The sequence below is a fragment of the Muntiacus reevesi genome, chromosome 18, assembly GCF_963930625.1.
Source record: "Muntiacus reevesi chromosome 18, mMunRee1.1, whole genome shotgun sequence".
Taxonomy (NCBI): Eukaryota; Metazoa; Chordata; class Mammalia; order Artiodactyla; family Cervidae; genus Muntiacus; species Muntiacus reevesi.
In genome coordinates, this window is record NC_089266.1 from 36614311 (window position 1) to 36638231 (window position 23921).

Here is a 23921-nt window from a genome sequence, read left to right on the forward strand (position 1 = left end):
ACCTAAAGCCTGTTATACAGAGTGAAGTAAGTCAGAAAGAGAAAAACAAATATCATTTATTAACACATGTACATATATATAGGGAATCTAGAAAAATGGTGCTGAGGGAATGGACACGGGGGTAAGGAGAGGGTGGGACAACTTGAGAGAGCAGTACTAACGTCTATACACTACCAAGTATAAAGCAGACAGCTAGAGGGAAGCTGCTATACAAACACAGGGAACTCAACCCAGTGCTCTGTGATGACCTGAAGGGTGGGGTGGGCTGGGGGTGGCAGGGAGGTTCAAGAGGGAGGGGACATGTGTATACTATGATCCACTCTGCTGTATGGCAGAAGCCAACACAACACTGTAAACCAACTATCCTCCAATTAAAAAATAAATTAAAAAAAGAACAAAAACACCCCACTTATCAGAAAGTGTAAGTGACTTTACGAAGGCTGACAGTCGAGCTGGGATTTAAACTGAGGACCAGGTAACTCTGATGTTTTAAGCTACAGAATCATGAGGAGGAGCTGTGCTCGACAGAAGCCAGCCTCCAGCAGCTAACCGGAGCTGGCTCCTGCAACTTACTTCCATTTCCTCCATTCGGAGCATCATGGTCTCCAGGTTTGGGCTGTCCTTGCCGTCCCCCAAGGTGGCTAAGGCATCAGACTCCCAGATCTTAGAGTGAGTCATGGGCCAGTGCTCGTGAGTGGTATCTTCCAAAAAACCATCCAGCTGATGAATGTTACTGGATTCACCATCAACAGCTGTAGCCTGCGAAACAAGCGAAGGGGATGGAAAGGCAATACGAAAATAGCATGAGACTTAAATATGAATCCTGATCACACACACCCACCGTGTGATGATACAATAGGCAGCTTCTACACTAAATCTAGTCTCTCCTAAGTCAGTAAACATTGACAGCAGGACATCAGGACAGTCAAGACAGTTTCTACCACAGTCATTTCAATAGTTGCATTAATCAAGTAACACCATTAATGTCCATGAAAATTATTGCTACTACCTGTTTTGCCAGCTGGTAAAGCAAGTATCTCCTTTGTGCTAGACTCAGAAGAATGTCCAATACTGCACATGTCATGGGGCTTCCCTGGTAGCTCAGTTAGTAAAGAATCCACCTGCAGTGCAGGAGACCCTGGTTCAATTCCTGGGTCAGGAAGATCTCCTAGAGGGCACAGCAACCCACTCCAGTATTTTTGCCTGGAGAATCCCCATGGACACAGGAGCCTGGCGGGCTACAGTCCATGGGGTCACAAAGAGTCGGACACGACTGAGTGACTAAGCATACAGCACAAGTCATATTCTCCAGAGGACACACCTACACTATTTTCTTTCACTTCAGTGCTTTGTGACTAAGCATAGCACAGCACCCCTAACCTGGAAGAGTTTCACCAGCCTTTCTTGACTTTGTATTCTTTACATTCAAAAAGCACTTTATAGCTTGCAAAGCATTTTTATATGTGTTGTATTTCTGTTGATTCTAATATGTGTCTATAATCTGCTCTGAAAGAGGCTTTTTAACAAAGAATGTCTGCTGGGGAAATGATCATATCAGGCTCTGGAAGGAGACATATCTGGGACCCAATCCTGGTTCTGCCATTGATATGCCTCAAAGTGGGGGCAAGTATACTTAACCTCTCTAGGCCTCAATCCTCTGGTTTATAATATGGAAATAATGACCCTACATTTCAGAGTTACAAGGATTATATGAGCACTTGTACACTGGAACACTTTAAAAATAGTGATTGACATGAAGAACAGTTACTGCCATAGTAATTTTTAAAACCTTTTAAAGGTTTACAGAAGAAAATACATTAATGACCAACAAAGAAATGTTCAACCTTGACCAAAGTTAAAGAAATAAAAATCAGCTGGATAGCCAATACAATAAAATTAACAAGAAATCTAGAGTTAACTAAACCAGTAATGCAGGTCTGGTTAATTAAGATGTGTGTATCTGTTATTTTCATTCTTTAAAGAATCAAATATCAAGAATCCCATGAAATAAGGACCCAATGAGCTGATATGAAAAGATCACCAAAATATAAAGAAAGAAGCTTTATACAGATGAGCACACGGTACCCATTGGTGGGGAGATTTTACTTTTTACATGATACTTTTCCTGAATTGTTTGCCTTTTTAGCCAGGTACAGCTTTTAATTAAAGGAAAACCTTACACATTTTGGAAAAATGTATTTCATGCGCAAGTTCAATTAATGACAATAGTAGCAGCAGGAGACAAATATGCCATGATGGCACCCTCCCAAAATCTATTTCCTGACACCAGGGATCATCCTGTCTGCAAGCAAATCTACTGAGAGCTACAGCTCATTTGCAAAGTGCAGCAAACGTCTCCTCCCTTTGAGAGATGAGAATTCTGGGTATCTGGGATCAAGGTCCCACAGCTCTTTTATAAGTTAACACAGCAAAATATCTGATTTTTAATAACTTCATCATGCCAACTTCAACAAGTTTGTTTCTATTCAGTTATTTATAAACACTGACCCTCAATGGTGCTGCCTGGGAACTCTTGTGTGGTGATGCTAAAGTTTAACAGCAGCTGAGAATGGTAAATACTGGACAGAGTAACTTTTCCTTTTTAAGAAATTGTATTAAGGCCCATTTAATGCCTACAGCACAGTTCTCATGTACAAGGCTGATCATTTCTAGTAATACTCAAACATGTCTACTTCTCTGACAGCATTTATGACCATTTCATTTCTCTTTCCTATGAAAATACCGCATGAATTGCCTCCCTAGATGAGAGGTGAGTCTCATTAATTTTCTAGGGAAAAAGGCATCACTGGTGGCTCTGAAGTACAAAAGACAGAGGCATCGCGCACTTGGTCTATAAGAGCCAGATGCAGGGTTTCAGCTTCCAGTCTCGATGCCTCACCTCGCATGAGATTCTGTCATAAAATACTGGAACAATAAAATTACAACTGCAAAAATTACAAAAATATGCCAAAGCCAAACTATTGCTTAATGATTAGAACTGGGATACATCCTTGGAATCTATCATCTTCCTGTTCCTCAGGTCGTTGGGCTGGTGGAGCTGCATTCCAATTTCCTTCTCACTCTGAGACCATCACCCTTGCTCAGCTCTTCACTTGCTCTGAACACAGAAAGCAGTAACTTCTCTCCGCCCTCCAAGAAGAGCCGCCGGAGGCAGGCTGCACCTTCCTGTCCCTAGCCAAGGTAGAAGGGCAGGGAGGGCGACATTCCCACAAACGGTGAACACACATCCTCCAGAGGAAGAGCCCAGGGTGGACAACCACATGCTAGGTTTTCATTTTTCTCAAACATTATCATTTGTTCCTGGGCCACCTTTTGTCTCTGCCAGGCCAGATACTGGTCATTACTAGGCACTCAAAACATGCTTGCCTAACAATACATATTGGGCCCTCAGTATAAAGGAAATTAGGCCAGTAACGAGCAAAACTAGGCTGAGTGACAGGAAATGAGGGCAGTCATTCTTCTGCCTCGAGCCATCAACATTCAGGCTCATGCAGTCTACCCACACTCTGTCACTGGGAGGAAAGGAAAGAGCTGCTGACAAAAACCTGTGGCTCGAGAGGTTTCTGTGAGCTGTTCACAGGCTCATCTAAGTCATAATGCTAAAGATACACTGTAAGCATTAACATGCCAAATGTGAAAGATGACCTACACCCTCCGGAGTGGGACAGTCTAGTGTCTGTAGGGTGATCTGTGTGTCATTTTTCCTTACACCCGAGGACATTATTATGTAATAATCCCAGCGTCAGTCCAGAACGCCAGCCCCACCACACGCACCTCCTCGGCAGGCTGGGCTGTCATTGTGATTTCTGATGGCCGATCCTTCAAATGCGTATCTACTTCCAGAGAAGAATTGACTCTCTATTAAAACAGACAAGCACACTCATGAATTATGAAAATTTACAACCCATATTAGTACAAATGAATTCTGCTCCCAGAATAACTTCTGTGTGGAACTGTTCATCAGTTTTAGCTATACTAGGCTTTCTGTAGAAATTTAAGCACTCTGTCTTCATGAAAATAAATGCCATGTGCTGGTCTTGGCTTTCTGCCCCTTTTCTTTTCAATTTTGAAAATGTTATCAGAGTAGCTGTGTGTTTTTGTGCAATTACTCAACTTCTCTGTTCCAGTTTCCTCAATGACAAAAAAAGGAGGTTGGATGGTTTGGCCTCTATGAACCCTCCCAGTTCTATACTCCTGAGATTTCCATGGACTCTAAAAATGATTTAACATGTCTCAGACCAAGAGACAGAGAAGTTCAGTGCCCTATTCAGTGACCCAGAATGTTGTTTACTCCATTTAAGATTCTAGTGCTTTTCCATGGCTTCATCTAGTCACACGAATAAGAGAGTTCCTATTTACAGGATGGATTTACAGGGTCTGGCCATAGCATTCAGCTCACTGCTCAGAGGAGGATGGCAAAACCTACTGGTGATGCTCTGTACAATTCACCTTGAAAAAAGCACTAATTTGTGCACAGAAGCTGTCCTAACATTTCTCTCCTCTGGAAAAAATACAGTAAATCATTCCAGATCACTGAGGTGAAAAAGCACGAAATTAAGAGTGGAAGCAGTGAACTGAACACTAATACCACCAATAGCTTTATTTGATTAGGAACATAAATTGCAATCGAAACTTATTCCCCAAACGAAAATCTCACCTTTTGCAAAAATGATACTTTCTCTCTCCTCCCCCATCTTGAACCCTCACCCACAAAGGAAGATGCATCAGTAGTGTGGGTGCCCGAAAAGGGCCCTGGCAGCACTGTGCCCATACCACAAAGCACAGGCAGCAATGCAGCTGCTGGCTGCCAGACAGACACACAGCCCTGCAAAGGGTCAGTGTGACCTCTGGGGCAACACTTTTTATTCGAGAGCTTCCAAAAGGCAAGCATATGGGATGAACTAGATTACCTGGGCCTTGGCCAGGAGAGGCTTCAAACGCTCCAGAACTGCCTTCTCTACCTTGTCTGCTAACTGGGTGGTGGAAACACTATTTAGAAATAAAATTGAAAATTAAAATCAAAAGCAAGAAAATATCCTATTGTGCACATTTATTTACCACCCCAGGCAAAGGGAAATCGAATGATTATAAAACCACAGTGCTGTTCTAATTTTCACACAAGATCCCGGGGGATCTTGTTAAATGTAGATTCTGATGTGACTGGCCTGAGGGAGGCCTGAGAGTCTGTATTTCCAACAAGCTCTCAGGTGATGTGATACTACTGGTCCTGACCCCAACTTTGAGGACAAAGGCTGAGATAACATCTGAAGAAGTATATTAGGCTCTGAGTCCATTTTGAAAGAATAATGGCTGCCTTGAAACGACTAAAGAGGGCACAAGACACAACAAATGAAACTAATTTTGTTCCCTCCCAAACCCCACAATAACAGAATCAGACATAAACTCACAATGACAAGGCGGGGGAAACGGTGCTAGAAACTCAAGGACGAAAGTGGTAACTAACTTACCAGCCTAAGAGGCCTGAATTCTAGGGTTGTAATGGGCAAAGCCAAGGACTCACACAATTTGCACTGCTGACTTAAGAGGCTCAAGACAGAGCACCAAGTATCCCGAGGCCTAGGGGTGACCTGGGAGGAGGTGGCTTAACCATAAAAGATAAGAGTCAGATGATATTTGAGAAGTGAGGGCCCTAGGTCCCTTCCCTCCTTCACATACTGGACCATGGCCTCTCCGCAACTCTGAGAGAAGATGGGTTGGTTGCTCAGTCTCTTGACTCCTCAGGGGATGCAAACTGCACTGAGACTGTAGGTGTCCTACTGAAGTGACGGATGCATGGATGTGAGCTGAATGCCGAGGGGCAAGACTCACAGCCTCCTGACCACCTCAGCTCCAAGGACACACAGGCCCTCACCTTCCCGGCAGCAGATCAAAAGACTCATCTCTGGAGAGCGTGGTGCACCCCAAAGGAAAGACCTAAAGACCTGCATGACGGTCCTTAACCAACAGTTCACCCAGATGACCCTAGTGTAAAGATCAAGGTCAATAATCCTTTCATCGGATGGTGCCAGACTAGCCAGATATCCACAAGGAAAACAATCAACCCTGATAAGCATTTCATCTCACACACAGAAATTAATTAAAAATGAGATCACAGATATAAAAATTAAAACTGAAACTAAAAAGCATTTTAGAAGAAAATATAGAATATCCTTGAAACTCAGCACTGGTCATGATTACTTAGTTCATAAAAAAGATTAACTATAAAATGAAAAAACTGCTAAGTTGATCTTAATCAAAATTTGGAATTTCTTGTCTTCAAAAGATCCCATTAAGAAAATACATAGGCAAGCCACAGGACTGGGAGAAAATATTTGCTGCACATATTCTGAAAGGGGCCTCAAATCCAGAACATATTTTTAAATCAGTAATTATAAAAACAATAAAAAATGGACAAAAAACTTGAATAAACACATCACAAAAAGCACTACCAAGTGTTCATCATCATTAGACTTCAAGGAACTGCAAACTAAAATCCCAGCGAGATACCACCACATGCTCTCACCAAAATTTAAAAAATTGAATATTACCACATGTCAGCCGGGATGCAGAAAAACTAGAAGGGAATTCCTATACTAACTAACAATGGAAAACAACCCAGAGGTTAATTCACACGAGGATGGACACACAGGCTGTGGATGTGTGTATGTGAAGAGTCACGCGATGGAATACTACTGGGTAACAAGACGAAACACCTCACAAGGCAGCCCACTGCCCCTGACCAGCCTCCTCTGGAGGTCCGCTGCACCTGGTTCATCTCCAGATGCCCCAAACGTGGTAAGCCCTACCTTTGCCAGGACTCATTCATGATCTATAAACTTTCCGGATGGGCATCTAAAAAGCCCCAGGAAGTTTAGGAAGGACCCTGCACAGCCTGCTTTCCCCGGGAATCCTCATCTAATCCCAGCAGCACTGCCTTTCCAGGTTTGGGCCTGCTTCTCAGCTGTCCGGATGAAACAATATGCCGTTAAGGACACACACAAGGGTAACAGATTTATGAATTCAAGTAATGAAAAGATGAACACAAGAATCAGGACAGTGGTGAGCTCTGGGGAGAAAGAAGGGGCTGCAACTGAGGAGGGACCCACAGGGAGTTTGAGAGTAGGGGTGCTGACCCCTGCCTTGGTTTTGGGGTGGTAGTGATTCACGACACTCACCCTCTAACAAAAGGGCCACAGCCCTTCTAACCTGGGAGTGGACACTCTCTCATGACTGGTGACAGAATGCACAGCTATGCCAATGAGGATTCTGTTCATGTGACTTCAGGGTGACTCATTATCAAGAGTGAGACAGATGAGCCAACTGCAGCAGTAACAACTAAGCCTGCTCATGAACTTCTTCGTGCCTGGATTTAGGTGGTGACACTCTTGGGGGCAAATGGGAAAAGCGACCTCACTTGAAAACCTTACGCTGTGCTCAAGCTAACATGTGAAGCAGAAGTATCTTAGCAGACTGCACATCTACGCCCCACCTGGCCAGGAGACAAGCACCTCCAAGGGAAACAAGAGACATAACACTGATCTTTCAGATAAAACTCCCCCTAAATTGTAGATATCATTCAAACTGCACACAAAAGAAACACTTCCTAGAAAAAATACTGTGCAAAATACACGCAGGCATGCAGATACTCATTCATTCATTCACTGGTGAGGTCAGGCCCACACAGTCCAGGATGGTGGTGAAACTGTCCGGACCAATTTAAGAATAAGCAACCATGCACCATCCTTCAGAAGCAAACACATATCTCAGTTTCTGACACCTATCCCTTTCTCCAGTTTTCAGCTCATTCAATTCCTTTGTTCTTCTGGAAGTTTCAGCATCAAGCCAATGGAGCCTAAAGGATGCTATCAAAGAGTCATCCCAACTCTCCTCAAACCAGCCAGGACTCCCAGGGGCTCCTGTCTGAGCTCCACTGTTGGCTTCTTAGGTGACTTCAAAGAACTTTAAGCAGTCTGACGGACAACAGACATGAGAAGTGTGACTACACCACAAAACAATCGCAACAAGTTATAAAAATAGCTAGATGATATAAAATAGGCCTGCTGTGTTTTACTCTACCTCAGAAAACAGTCAGTTACCTCTGTTTTTGCATTTTGTCCATTTGTTTGGCTTTTAATTCTTCTAATTCCTTCAATCTTTTGGAAGTTTCAGCATCCAGCCAAGCGAGTCTAGCAGAGAATACAAAAGTCAGGCCAATTTTGCCTCAACCTGCAGGTGTCATTACCGCATAAACAGACCAGGAGTCAGGACCCCGAAGAGCGCCCATCTCGGCTCCATCAAAGACTCAGGACGTTAACTCAGTCTCTGGGCCAGTGAAGCTCTCGGTGTAATGTTCCATGTAAAAAGACATTTACCTGCAAGAGCATTCCTGGTTAGCGTGCAGTGCCACAAAAACCTGGCCACAAATATTCTCGAGAAAACTAGCGTTCGCTGCAATTAGGACTTCTTGCTCAGCTGTAAAACAAAGCTGCTGCTCTATCTTCCAGCTCAGACAAAGAAATGGGCTCCCAGGAGAGCCCCCAATGCAGAGTGGAGTCAAATAAACACAGAAAGGAAAAGCTAACTCGGAACAACCTTAATTTATGTGTTAGGGCTTGATGCTTTCAGCCCAGGATAGTGAACAGTATCAAATTATCTAATGGTCCACTTTCACTCTGGCTTCCCCATAATTGCAAGAACAATTCCAGGCAAATGAATGCAGGCAACCTGTTTTCACTGCTCTCCTGTCATGGAATGGCCTCACCTCATCACCCCCTACTTAAAGCCTATTCTTCAAGTCCTAATTGATTTTCCATCTCCCTCCAAGAAGTTCAGATCTCTGCAGAGGGGTCCTGTCTACCTTCTGAACTCTCAGCATTTAACACTTCAGGTCTCAGGGGACATACAACTTTCTATCTTATAGTCAGAAACATGTCCTCCCTGTTGACTATAAATAAGCAGGGGCTGGGAATCTGTCTTTTTTGCCCACCCCCCCAGTCCCCCACAAAGGTCTCCAAAGAGCTCACAACTGTACCAAAACAAGCAACTGGTAGACAACTGAAACGCACATAATTTTTGAATGAATTAGGCAAGGAATAAAAGAGGGGCTCACTGTCTAAGCTCCATAATTTGACAGGAAAGTTTAAAATTTCCGTTTTATATAGCCAACTTTATACATGGGCAAAAGAAGAGCTCGCTTTAGAATTCCATTTGAAAGGGGGCCCATTTCAAAGATCTGACAAACGCCAGCACAAACCTCACTGCTTCGTGTTCAACAGCACCTCTCAACCGACTGTCCTCTTGTGTATCTTCCTGCTGGAGAGACTGTTCTTTGGTGGTATCTTTGGGGCTGGATTTCACCTTGAGCCAGGCAGCACTGCAAAACAAGGAAAATTTATACCTTTGTAACCATTCCCTCCACATCCGATGACTCAAAAAAGGTGCCAGCTCAGAAAAGACAAGAGCATCACAGTACTGGTGATCTACAGGTGGGGCTCTATATTAGAAGCTGAATGTGAAGCAGAGTGACAGCATCCAGGATTCAGGCTCGGTATCAAAGAAAAGTCCCTTTTTGCTTCATAGAAGCAATCACTATTTTAAATGAAAAAACAATTGTCAACTACAGAATAATGGGTGAAATTCAACAAAACCCTGTTCTAATATACAGATTTGGGTCACTAATTATATTTCACATTACACAGCAACTGTGCCTTTTATCAGGTCTAATACAGCACTTTGAACCCAAAAGCCTTCCCCCTTACCTCCCCTATCTACCACATGTACACTCTAGAAGACAGTGCATTGTATATTTAGTTTGCAATATAAATCCCAACCAACTTCTTTTTTCATGAGCTTACCAACTGAATTCACATCTCTACACTACTACATACATAAAAATAGAGAATTAAGAGCACAGAAATAAAGCAAAGAAGCACACATATTATGAAATCAGAAGACCTGATTTTAGTCTCAGCTCTGCTATATAAGCAAGGCATTAGATTCTCTGGACAGTTTCTTCACCTTTAAAGTGAAAGCTGATAAATAAGCATAACCATCCACTGAGAATCACTCAGTCTTCAGGGGACCCCATCCCACCAAGCTTCTCACCACATCTCCTGCCGGCCTAAGAAGTGGGACCCTTCATGTCACCTACCTTCTCGCTCACTCTCCTCCTCACGTGACTGCTTGTGCCTGCCTTCCTGCGACTGTCCTAGCTCCTGGTCCTTTCCATTGTGCTTCTGAGAACCACTGTCCATGGTACATGAACTCCCATTTTTAACCAATTCCCTGAAGACTGTAATTTCTGCCTCACTGGACTCTGTGCCCCTGAAGGACAACACCTTCTCCCCAGCTCTGTAGAAGATTTGGCCCTCATTCACTATGTGCTGTGAGTAAGGGTGCTGCTGCTTCTGCTAAGTTGCTTCACGACCCCATGGACTGTAGTCTACCAGACTCCTCTGTCCATGGGATTTTCCAGATGAGAGTACTGGAGTGGGTTGCCATTGCTTTCTCCCGAGTAAGCGTGAGAAGGCAGTGATGTCAGCTCTATCCTAACTGTCTTCTGCATCAGGACAGCATCTATGAGGTTTGTACGGTTTTATAATTAATGTTGTCTTGACTTGGACTAGGAATTATTTTTAAGCATTCATTCAGCAAAGATTTACTAAATGCCTACTAAGATTGACTACATCAGGAACTGTACACTCAGATATAAGGCACAGTTCCTGGCCTCAAGTAACCAGGATCTACTGGGTGTGGAGGCGAGTGAAGAGCAGCCCTCAAAGTCCACAGGGTACTGGAGTGACCTGTGGGAGTTATCTACCCACCGTCAGGTAGGAAAAAGGAACCAACGGCTTCCAGTCAAAAACATTTCATGTGTTACCCATCCAAATGAGCTTTTTCCCTTAAACGGGACTAAGGCCACTGCTTCATTTGCTCTAAGCAATAGGTCACCTTTGATCTGTGGAGGAAAAGTAAAATCACATACCTGAATGCTTGAATTTTTACATACCATTTAGGAGATGCTGGTGGGGATGTGGGGTTTGGAGGTATCCAAGGAGTCCTACTGTCTTTCACAGGCTGTTGGTTCATTTTTAATCTGGAGGAGACTGTTGTCCTTTGCAACCTGCTTTTGCTGTAAGAGGGGATTGGTCTACTTTTTTCAGCTTTGTGGAGTCCCTGCAAGAGATAAATATGAATTATAAAGCCAAATGGATAGCAAAGAAACTGGTTTTGACCTCGGGCTTACTGAAGGTTCAAATGTACCTATGCTGTTCATGCATTCATTCAGCAAAAACTTAAATGGACAGCACTGTGGCAGAAATTTGGGGAGGGCACAGATTACACGAAACAACCCTGGCTGTGGGGAGAGGGGCACACACGTGAAACTGGAATCCCTGGCTTGGCCATCTTTATATATATATAATATATATATATTTCTTCCTAACTAAGCAAAAGAGGTAAAAAACATTCTTGGTTAAAATACATTTCTCAGTCTTGAGGTTTCCTATCTGTAAAATGGGAGATAATGTCTTCACAAATTTCTAGAAGATTAAATGAGCTAACAGAGGAGGAGTATGATGAAGGCAGGAAGGCATATGCCACCTAAACAGAACAACTACCATAAAATGCTATAGAGAACAAGGCTGTTTCGGAGAAATATTCCAGGATGAATTTGTAAAGGCTCAACCCGGACTTCCCAATGACCTCCCTTGAGAGTTTGTTTGAAAAGGAATAAAGACTTGATCTTAATCCATGATTTATGAGTAACAGGTGATTATGTTACAGAAGCCTATGGAGAAGCCATCAAATTGGAGTAACCACATTAAGCATATTCAGACTAGGAGGTGGTCTTCTAGCCAGTTCGCCACTGGTAGAGCCTGAAGTTAAATTTTAGATAGAAGCTTAAGAATATAATGTACTTTCAAGCCAGCTGACTCCCAAAGCTATTTAGAAAGTACTCACCCTAAGATACCTTTCAATATCAAGTGATATATTATGTATCAATATTTAGCAGGAAATCTTCATCTTAACCCCTCAAATTTCATACTTCCAAATCAGAAGCAGAAAAAAACTGTATTTTAAAATAGCCTGCCCAATGAAGACCATGGTCTCAAATCAGAAAGGCTCTTACTAAACCTGGACAAGAATGCCCTATCCTTAGTAACAATACTAAAACTTGTTTTTTGTTTTTTAAAAAAAAAAAAACAACCTGGAGCCAAGCTATGTCAGCTTAGACAGCTGGGCTCAAGGGCTCTGGCATTCAAATGCCCAAGAACTCTTGGGTCCTGGCTCCTGGCTCCACCGTTTACCAGCCTGTGTGACCTTGGACGATGTCAGATTAATACAAATGGGCCAAAAGAAAGGAGTGATTTCATACTTGTTGTGGTCTTGCTGGTGCCAGAGTATCTTTCTTCCTAGGCGGTGGCACATTCTCAGTCACAAGCTTCTTTCTCCCTGCTTTTATTTTTGCCAGGGCTAATGCCTCTTCTTTGAAGCCTGCATTTTGGTCGAGGATAGATGGAACATCATCCTGAAGGATATCCGCCTCTAATCCATCAAGCTCATTTTCCAGGCTCTGGGTCACTGGAAGCTCTGTGTCAGGTTGATACTTATCTACATGGAGATTTCAGAAGGACAAGAGGAAGGAAATGCTATTCAAATCAAGTGAGAATGATTATCCACAGGCAGATAAGCTCACAACACCCTGTTAAAAACTGAAGTGTCTTGCTGTCAAGAGTTGCTTCTGATCCTATGACTCCTACTGCAGTTCTACGGCAGAAACCTAAGTACCATGCCTGACTCCTAAATCTCACCTCCCACATTTACTTACTCACCCAGTCCCTCAAATCCTAATTCTATCAGTAAAATACCTCCTGCCCTTTTCTTCCCTCCTGCCACTCCCTAAGGTCAGGCTTGCAATATCTTGTGACTATAACAACAACATCTTCTAACAGACCCCTACTTTATCTTCAATCACACCTTCTCCTGACTACCATAATTATGTTTTTAATGTAAATATTTAAGTATCACTTCTCAAAACCTTGGATGGCTCCAAATTTGATACAGAATAAAGTCTGAACCCCATACAGGACATACAACCTGCAATGGGAAAGAAAGTAAAACTGTATTTGAAGATGAGCTATTTTGTATATAGAAACAATCCAAAGAGAATCTACAGATAGGCAATTACAACTAAGAATAGAGTTCAGCAATGTTTCTGGATAGAAGAAGAAAAATAAACAAAATTCATTCTCATTTGCACATACCAAAATAACTAATTAGAGAAAATATAAGAGAAAAAGTACCCCATTAACAATAGCAACTAAACTATAAGGCACTAAGGAAGAAATCTTAGGAAAGATGTATAAGACTTTTACCAAACAAAAAAGCTCAAAGGTATTTTTGAAGGACAAGAAAGAAAGTCTGGATCAATTATTTTCATGAATGAAAAAAATACTGTAAAGCGTCAATTCTCCCCATAGTGAGCCTCAATTTCAAATGCAAGTTCAATTAAAATTTCAACAGATTTCTTTTTTGTGGATATAAAATTTTAATGCTAAAAAATCCCAAGACAGCCCAAACAATTCTGAAGAACAACAATGTGAGGAGTAGGGCAGGGGTGGCAGTCTTATTTTCCCAGTGATAGTGTTCGTGATAAAGCTGTAATAATTAAGGCAGTGTGGGAGCGATGCAGGAACAGGCGGAAACCAATGAAGCAGGACGGGTATGACAAAGGCTGTATGACAAATCAGTGAGTATGAACTGGATCGCTCAATAAATAATGCTGAAATTACTTGTAGCCACAGGTAACTAAAGAAAAATCTAAGTGTTCAGTGTGAGAATGCTCACCCTCACACGGAACACTTACCCTCTAAATGTAAAGAAGACCTAAATGTGAAAGGAAAACTTTAAAGCTTTTAGAAGAAAATATGAGAATATGATTATGACATCAGGCCAGAAAATGCTTTCTTAAAGCCAAATATAATGTTAACATATGTAAACTTAATTACACTAAAACTGCACCTTGCTTTTGACAAAGACACCAAAAAAGTCACAGGCAAGCCAGAGTCTGTAAGGTATATAATTAACATAGGCTCAACATCCAGAATATATAAAGAACAACTATGAGTCCATAAGAAAACAAACAATGCAACAGGGAAACAGGCAAAGGACAGAAAGTGGCAGAGAGAAAAATCTAAATTGTCAATAAAAACATGAAAAGATGAGCACCAGCAATCAGAAAAATCGATATTAAAGTAGTGAAGTTGGGAGTAAAAGTTTTAATGTGACAATACCAAGTAAAAAAAGAAGATGCAGAAAACAAGTACTCTCACAGCTATTAGTGCAGGAGCGAACTGGCGCAGCTACCAGAAGATTCGACCACACTGTCGTCCAGAAGTTTCACTCCTAGGAACATACTCAGCATTGAGGGACCCTCATGCATACACAGAAGACATGAGCACAGACTTCATCAATGATTATAATAGCAAAAAATCAGACACAACCCAAAGGCCCATCAGTTTTACTACATTTAGAGTACTTTTAACAGCAGTAGGCTAAAGGCCAGATACCCCCTTGCATCACTTTTTTAATCTGGTACTTTTCAAGGCCATAGAGGTTACACAGTAAGAATACATAAACTGAAAGCAAAGAATGCTTAGAACAAATCCTAGTCTAAAATTTAATTATTAACCCTCAGGTTTACATATAGCAAGGTAACTCTGACCTCTAGGCCCTGATGCCTTTCCAGTAATGATCTGTACAAATCAACTGCAAATGTAGTACAAGCTCCAGGGGCAGTCGACTTTGAGGACATTGCTGGTGGTGGGGTGGGACTGTCCTTACGTCTGATGAGTTGTACTAATGCAATCCACCACTTCAAGAACATTCCAGCAGCTGCTAAAGAAATGTACCAGTTACAGAAATCACAAGACCAAATCAGGCTCACACACTGAAAATGGCAAAGATGTGATTTCCCACCTAACTGGCTCCTTATGACTTCTAGGGGTGGGAGGTCAGAATAGAGAAATTAGGTAGAGCGACATCTAAAACAGAAACAGACACCGCAACCTTCTGAAATCCGGTTCATAAAGACAAGGAAAAATAAATAAATAAATAAATAAATAAAAAATAAGAGGACCACTACAACCTTCGCCATAAGCAACTGCACCAAATTTGCCAAGTGGCTAAGCATAATCACACTTCAATTTGTAATGATGATAACAACAATGATTTTATCATCATCTCTTACATCTGTACATTTCTTCAGTTTCTAACATCGTTCACATTCACATTTGAGGCTCACCGTGACACAGAGCAGGCAGGGCAATGATTAATTTTTCAAATGAGGAAATGACAGTTAAGTGTTTTACTCAAGGTCAAGGACGGCAAGCAGCAGAGTCACATCTTCTGACTCCCAGTCCAGGGTGAGGCCCATTCATTCTGCCCTGTCAGGAACTGCAGCGCTGTTCCAGACAACTGAAGCTTACGTACCTCTGGATGAAATAGCTAATTTGATACTTTAAACAACTCAGTCAGTCACATAGGATAAGGACCACCAGCATACCTGAGAGAGATTGCAGGTTCGATTCCAGACCACCACAATAAAGCAAATATCATGATAAAGTGAGTCACACAAGTGTTTTGGTTTCCCAGTGCATACAAAAGTTATAGTATATATAGTATGCAGTCTAGTAAGTGTGCAATAGTGCTATATCTTGAAAAAATGTACACACCTTAATTAAAAAATACTTTATCACTAAAACATGCTAACCATCACCTGACAACACAGGGTTGCCACAAACCTTCAACTTGTAAAACCACAGCATCTGCAAAGCGCAATAAAGTGAAGCACAATAACCTAAGGTATGCCTAGATTATCCCCTTTCACAGATAGAAAAATGAAGGTTTGGAGAGATGAAATCACCCACCCAGGATCGCAAACAGGCAGAGCTGGGACCAGAAGGAGGTCTTTTTGTTCCCCGTTTTCCCCACAGTGGTCTGTCTTCCGGCTTTCCCTCACTGGTGCCTATGGTGAGTTTTAAATGAACAGGTTTCTCAACTTTTCTCTCTGAAGCTGGTCCCCGCCTGTTAGTGCACTACACAGTTAAGGGTCCCTCTCATCTTTTAACTCATTTGGGAAACACATCTCTGTGGGCAGGCCTGGAAAGTTCTCCACATTTCCTCCAGAGCATCGTAAACGAGCCCCTAACATCCAGAACTGAAGTTACCATGATCTGTTGCTCAAAGGCCTTTTCTTGTTCTAATATACCCTCTTCACAGCTGGTTATTTAAGCGCCTAATTACTGCCGGGTCCTGGGCTTCCACAGAGGATACAGCATGCAATGAGCATCACACCCATACTGAGCGGAAGGCGGCCTCTGGGTAGAAGGAAGGTGGCGGCATTGGTTCTACCTGCCTACCAATGAAGGGAACAGAATGCCACGTTACAGCAAGTAAACATCTAACAGTGACTAAGGAGGTTAGGTTTTGTTACATTCACAATACAGGCAGGGCATCACACTATGGAGGTGCCACAGAATTAGTGACAAATTGAGAAACTGAACTGATTTATAACTTCAGATCAGTAGAGGAAACAAAATGAAACAAGAATTCGATTAACACAGTAAATTACAACAAAGAAAAAAAAGTGGCAGATCAAAAATAAAAAGGGAAAAAGAAGTCCAAATGTGCCATTAATCTCAGTAAATGTCAGTAGGTTAAATATAGAATTCTACAACAGAGTTAAAAACACAGACAATGAAGTATTTACAACAGACATTCTTAAAACAGCAAAGACGGACTGTACATAAAGGGATGTGAAAGGTTATTCTAGGTAAATGCCAAATAAGTTGGGTAGATGAAACAATATTTATATCAAACAAAAGAGAACCCAAAGCAAATGACATTAGAAAGACAAATATTTAATAATAATATATAAAATCCACCAAAAAAGATTTATCAGTAAGGAACGCTTATGTATCTAATAGCACGACTTCAAAATGTACTAAACAAAAATGAATACAAATACAATGAGAAATTTTAAAAGTCTTCAAAGACTTTAACATACCTTTGTGTCAGTCATCTAAAGAGCAAGTAAATAAAACCAGAAAACTATAGAAAAAAAATAATAAAAGAGATAAAGATTGGAAAGGAGGACATAAACCAATGGTTATATTCACAGATGACATGACTATACACACTGCAAAACACAAATAATCTGCAGATAAATTACAGAAATAAATTAGCAAGGTTGCTAGATACAAGATCAACGCATAAAATCAACTGTGTGTATACCCATAATATACGCTAGAAATTAAATTTTTAAAAAGACATCCCTTATAAGAGCTCTGGAAATAGCAATACCAAGGAATAATTCTAACTAAAGACGAACACACACACACATTTTAAGTTACTAAGAGTATTTAAAGACAACTTAAATGAATAAAGGGACATATACCCTGCCTGTGGATTGGGGAATATAAAATTTTGTAAAGATAACAATTCCCCACCAAAATTTCAAGAGGTTGTTTGTTGGGAGTGTTGAGAGAGAGAGATCAGGGAAGCAACAAATTCTGATCCTAAAATTTCTATGGAAATATTGAGGAAGATTAGCCAAGACATTCTGGAAGAACTGGTGACAAAAGCTGACTTAGAATAATTAAGATAGTATACACTAGCCTAAGAACCTACAATTAGATCAATGGAAGAGAACAGAGGACCCAGGAAGTGACCCCTACACATGTGGACACTTAACTTATGACAAAAGTGACATCACCACTGTGGGAAAAAGGATAATATTTTCAACGAAGAGTGTTATCTCAAGTAGATAGCCACCTGGAGGAAAATGAACCTTTTCTAGAAAATAAATAGGAAAATGTTTCCTTAACTATAGCAAAGGGAAAAGCTTTTTTTTTTTCTATTAAGTAGTTCTTTATTCTTTTCCCTGACCAAGGCGTTATTGTTGTTTAGTCACTAAGTCATGTCTGACTCTTTGTTGCCCTGTGGACTGTAGCCTGCCAGGCTCCTCTGTCCACGGGATTTCCTAGGCAAGAATACTGGAGTGGGCTGCTATTTCCTTTTCCAGGAAAAGCCTCTTAAACAAGATCCAAAAACAATCTTAAAAAAAGAAAAAAAACCCTATATAGGAAAAGATCGCTACATTGGAATTCAGTGAAATTAAGAATTCTGTCCATCAAAAGACACTACAGCAACATTTAAAAGCAAGCCACATCTTATTTCTAAGAGAATATTTATAACACAGGTAATTGGGAAAGGGCCCATATGCAGCAAACTCCTACAAAGAACTCGACACATCAATAAAGAAAAGAGAAAGGAAAAAAAGAACAGAAAATAAGAGAGAGGGAGGCAGAGGGAGGACTTTGAAAGAGACTTGAACTGGCACTTCACAAAAGACATGTAAATGGCCAATAAATATATGGAAAAGTACTCACCATAAATCATTCAGAAAATGTAAACTAAAACCACAATGACAGCCTTACACACCAACCAGGTGGCTAAAATTTTTTAAACTAATAACAAGGATGTATAGCAACTATTCTCATAGATGGCTGGTTGGAATAAAAAAGATAAAACTACTTTGAAAAAAATTCTTATTATAATTGAACAAATACATACCCTGATGACCTAACAATAATACTCCTGGGAATAAACCCAACAGAAATAAACACACACATGTAACAAGAGACATACATAAAAACAAACAATCACAGTAGTTCTCCTTATAACCACTCCAAACTGGAAAAAATCCAATGACTGTACACTCCACTTCAATTTATAAAAGGAAAACTGCTGCTGCTTAGTTGCTCTGCTGTGTTCAACTCTTGGCAAACCTTTGTGATTTTTTAGGCAAGAATACTGGAGTGGGTTGCCATTTCCTCCTCTAGGGGATCTTCCCAAACCAGGGATCAAACCCATATCTCCTGTGTCTCCTGCATTGCAGGCAGGCTCTTTACCCAATGAGCCATTGTATATTCTACTTCAACTATAACAAGGGAAACCAGCTTATTGGATTTGTCCATACACTGATATAATGGCACATTAAAAATTTCAATATTAACATTTTAAAACTACTTTAAAGTACTATCAGTATAGATGTGTCAGTTTAACTATGAAGAAAAAAAAGAAGACAAGAAAATCTCTCAGCAAAACAGGAACAGAAGAAAATTTCCTTAACTTCATATGCAGATTTGCCAAAACTAAAGAGTCAGCATCATATGTCAAAATGCATTCCCTTTATGCTAGGAAAGGGCGGGCCTGCAAAAGTTAAGCATCTTAAGATAAAATATTTATGATATATGTAAAACCAGAAAAGGATGAAGATCCAAAATACATAAAGAACTTCCGAAGCAAAGACAGGACCCAGTAGGGAGATGGCAAAGGATATGAACAGACAAATCACAGAAGAGGAAGAAATAAACGAGGCCAAGGAACATGTGAAAGAAAAATCTTCCTCACCAGGAATCAGGGAAATATAATATAAAACAGTAAGAAATTCAATAACATTTTCCACCAAGAGACTGGAATTTTTTCTGTTTCATTATATAAAGTACTTGGTAAGGATATGGGGAAATATATACTGATGGTCAGTGCTAGTTGAAAACATAACTGTACACCCATTTTTAAGGGCAAGTTGGCAGTGTCTGTTTTAAATGGGCAAACCACATAAGCTTGCAATTCTACTTACTGGAATAACAAAAATTTATTTATTACCTATGTAAAAAAACAATCCATACATATCAACCAAGTATGTGTTTGCGTGTGTATGTATACATAGCTATCATTAAAATGTAAATAAACAAACTTAGAAGAGAAAGCAGGGTTCTATCTGCCAGCTCTGTAGGAATTTATTTTGGTCAGCCCAAATGCAGGAAAAGGGAATTTTACTTTCTTCACCCTCCCTCCTCTATGGAAATACTCCAGCCTCCAGCCTAAAGTAGCATCTTGATTGCTGCTCACTTATCCTAGTTCAAGTGCACTTATTGTTGACCACGCTTATAAATCCTGACTTTTCCCTCAATGTGGCAACTGTCACAGCCCAGACAATGTCAAGGAATAAAGTATCTTGCAGTAAACACTTTAGGACACATACCAGCAAGGAGCTTCTTTGCCACTGAAGGTTGTCTTGTTTCCTGTGGAAATACCTCCTTTGCTACAAAGGGCTTCCTCTCATTCTTTGGGGATGTGTTTCGCCATCTCTCTAAGGCCCTTTGGCTACCAACGGGAAATCTGCTCCGAATTTCACTGAAACATTTCTTTGCCTTTTTTGGAGACAGTTTCTTTTCCAGGAGAGATTCTAAAGCCTGCCATGAAACAGTCAATCATTCTCTTAGTTTGTCTCACAGAAGTCTGACTGTTGATCACAAAATGGTAAAAATGGGGACCCTGGAAAAATGTGTTATTAAATGGCCATCTCTAATTGTTAACTGAACCATCACTTACTTTTAAAACTTGGTTATTTAGGACATCCAGTTAATAAAAGGAATTCTGCATGTTCTTTCACATGTTTAGCTCATGAAAACCAATGACCAAAAAGTAAAGATTATCACTACTATTAAAGGTATTCAAATTCTAAAATTAAGGATCCCCATTTAAAAACTAACCACAGTCTTCAGAATATAACCCAATATAATTTACTTCATTAGTTCTCAATGAAAACCTCATAAACTTAAATAATCTTTTAAGTGGGCACACAAACCAAAACGCACATCTTCATAAACTAAAGGAAACAGCATGTTCATGGCTCTGATCGCTCACCCACCACAATGGGGAAGACCTGTCCCTGCCAGCCCCCTTTCCTGAGAGAGGCATGCGCTCTAACAAGCACCCACTCACTCTCACCAGGCAGCAAGGGCCCAGTCTCCCATGGTCAGTACGTGTTAACGAAGACTGAATGCAGCCAGGGACGTTTAGTTCAGATGACAGCGAGGAATAACAACATAAACTGTGGGACAGTGTGGTACACATCAACAAGGATAAATTTCTCACGCTACTGAATATTTTCAAATGCAGGGGAGATAAAGGATGTGTTTAAGAAACATCATGTTAAGGCACTCTTGCCCAAAATTTGGGATAGAAACTGTATCTCTTTGAGATCCTTGAGAATGATCTCTGGAGAATGATCAAGCTATGTTCTTCATATAAAACTGTTTGGCCAATAAATGTTTTTAATGGATAAGTTTAAAAAACACCACATAACTTGATATGCTACCTAAAGGGCTCCCTTTGACAGTGACATTCCTGATAGTGATTCCACATACATAAATGTAAGCAATGTAAATCACAAACACATTTACCTTTTACAAAGGTAAAAGGGGTGCTAAAGATCACCAAGGGCTAGCTAATGTAGAAATGGTCTGTCATGTGGTCTAGAATTCTTCCCACTACAGCACGCTTCCCTATAGCTAACAGCTTACTATTATGTATCTCACACTAATATAAAGGCTTTTTTAAAAATCTGTGATGAAAATGTGTGGGACAGTGGAAATAACAGTGGCACGGGAATTTGAAGACAGGTGTTTGATTCCCAGCCTTCAAGAGAAGTGTCTGTGTCATGTCTCTGAACTTTGTTTTTTTTTTTTTACTATGTAAAATAGTAATAAAACCAACTGCAAATCACAGCAATACAGTAAGGATGAATGGCAGCATTCTCTAAACTTCAGAGAACTATCAAGATTTAAGGACAGACTGTTTTTGCTGTCTTCATCACCAATAAAAACTAAGAACACTATCCATTCCTGACTAGTACACACCGGTTGGGATATCCAGAAGTCTCTAGCCATAGCATAAGATTTAGGTTTGCTTCCATACATTTTTGGACTTCTTTTCAATAATCTATCTAGATTGCACACTGATATGCTAACCTCACTACTAAACAGTGTTTTACTGTTTTCCTTTTATATGCTAATACATTCTTTATTAAATGGCATGGTCATGGAATGGAATATTCTGCTTAATTAATGGCCTGGTTACAAGTTGTTTTATGTTCTAGACTTAAGACACCATGTCTCAAAGAAGTAAGATACAATATTGACTAGACTGTAAAAACAGTAAAATTAAAATGAAGTGCTCCTTCTGCTCTCTGCAAAGCTTGAATTTACTAGGTACCAGATGAGTCTTGTGTTCTCCATGAACCTCAGTGAAATCAGGCAGTGGTGGACATAACCTTCCCGCTTAGAAATAATGCACTTTAAATACAAATCATGGTCAATTTCATACCTCAATCTGTTGCAGGATATCTATCACCACATCAGGGACAGAAGACTCGGCCTCCAGCTTGGCAGAACAGAGAGAGAGCTGGCGGATAAGACTGCCCAGCTCCTTGCACCAAGTAGGAATGGGGTACTCCCCTCCGGCAGTGAACTGAGCGACAAACGTCTGTAAGGCCCGAATTGCTCCTCGATGGGCAGCAGCCAGCCTGGACACTGCCCATGACTGGCAGTAAATGAGATGCAAGAGTTACTTCAATACTCAGAACATCTAAATGTTAACCCAACCCTTAACAAACATTTACAGTCAATCTTCTATGTAAGAACGACTTCCACTGCGAAAATTTTTTCATAGTAAAGGGAACTATAAAGTTTAAAGGTTTCCTAATGACAAAGTGTTTCCCCTCTCATGCTCAATTTCATATACCAGCTGCAACAACCAACAATCTATTTTCAGAACCTGTTTCTTGGAAGGTGACCCTCAAAGTTAGGACATTTAAGACACTCACTCCCTAACAAGTTTCTACAAGTGTTGATGATAAATATTGGTGGAGAGAACCCACACATAATATCATCAAAGCACTGGAAATGTAGTTTATAAATAATAATAATTAAGCATAATTAAATTTAATCATACCTTCTTAGTGTGTTTAATCTTATGTGGACTCAATTTATCCAATTCTTCCTGGATTTCTTTAACCTGGTTCATAAAGGGGGGGAAAAATGAAAATCTTTGTACCTTTCCACTGATCTTTTTTGTAGAAAAGGATGCATCTTATCTTGTCCAAATATAACCATTATTGATTCAAGTTACTTGAAAATGAGAACAGACTCCTCATTCAAGCAACCCCACAACAGCTACTGGTTTCCAGTTTGAGGTGGTTTCCCTTCCAGCACAGGTTTCCCTTCCATCCCTTGATTCCCACTGTAAGAGGAACTTAACATAAAGGAGGTGACTCTGGAAAGGCAGGAGGCCACATCAGGAAGTTTTCAGTGCCGTGCTGCCAAAGAATTCAGCTTTTGGACTTCCCTGATGGTCCAGAGGTTAAGAATCCACCTGCTGATGCAGGGTTCGATCCCTGATCCCGGAAGATCCCACATGCTGTGGGGCAACAAAGCCCATGCACCACAACTACTGAACCTGTGCTCCAAGAGCCCAGGAGCTGCAACTACTGAAGCCCACGCACCCTAGAGCCCGTGCTCTGCAACATGAGAAGCCATGGCACTAAGAAGCCTGTGTGCTGTGACTAGAGTAGGCCCCGCTCACCATATAGAGAAGCCTATGTGCAGCAACGAAGGTCCAGCACAACCAAAAAGAAAATAACTAATCAATTATAAAGAAAGAAGTCAGCTTTCACCCTCTTAGTTACAGAGAGCCAATCACACCTTTCAAGCAGAGCTCTGACAGGCTAAGATTTGTGTTTCAGAACAATCCCTATGACAGCAGTGTAGAGTAAGGACAAAAATAGAAGCCAACAAGAATAATAAAATTTCACTCAGGCATTATCTTTAAATTAAAGAGCCCAGTTTGGGGTTTAAGTAAGAAAGCTAACATGTGACCTAAGTGACCAGAAATAAGTTCAATGCTTACTAACAAGTAAGACATTAAAATTGAAAGAGTGAAGTTGATTTTGCAACCCCATGGACTGTCATATCCGACTCTGCAACCCCATG

At 40.7% G+C, this 23921-nt stretch overlaps 1 protein-coding gene across 8 annotated transcripts in view; it reads right to left on the reverse strand.

The window, feature by feature from the left end:
• The window catches only part of KIAA0753 (KIAA0753 ortholog), a 56590-nt gene that overhangs the window by 17275 nt on the left and 15394 nt on the right, over positions 1-23921 (reverse strand). For all 8 annotated transcript variants that reach the window (XM_065910725.1, XM_065910724.1, XM_065910726.1 and 5 more), the window contains 10 exons: positions 22885-22947; positions 22258-22473; positions 20132-20342; positions 12398-12633; positions 11030-11196; positions 9275-9394; positions 8118-8207; positions 4932-5010; positions 3796-3879; positions 574-759 (listed from right to left, as the gene is read on the reverse strand). In XM_065910725.1, the coding sequence (XP_065766797.1) occupies positions 574-759; positions 3796-3879; positions 4932-5010; positions 8118-8207; positions 9275-9394; positions 11030-11196; positions 12398-12633; positions 20132-20342; positions 22258-22473; positions 22885-22947 (1452 nt within the window). The remainder of the gene's footprint in view (positions 1-573; positions 760-3795; positions 3880-4931; positions 5011-8117; positions 8208-9274; positions 9395-11029; positions 11197-12397; positions 12634-20131; positions 20343-22257; positions 22474-22884; positions 22948-23921) is intronic.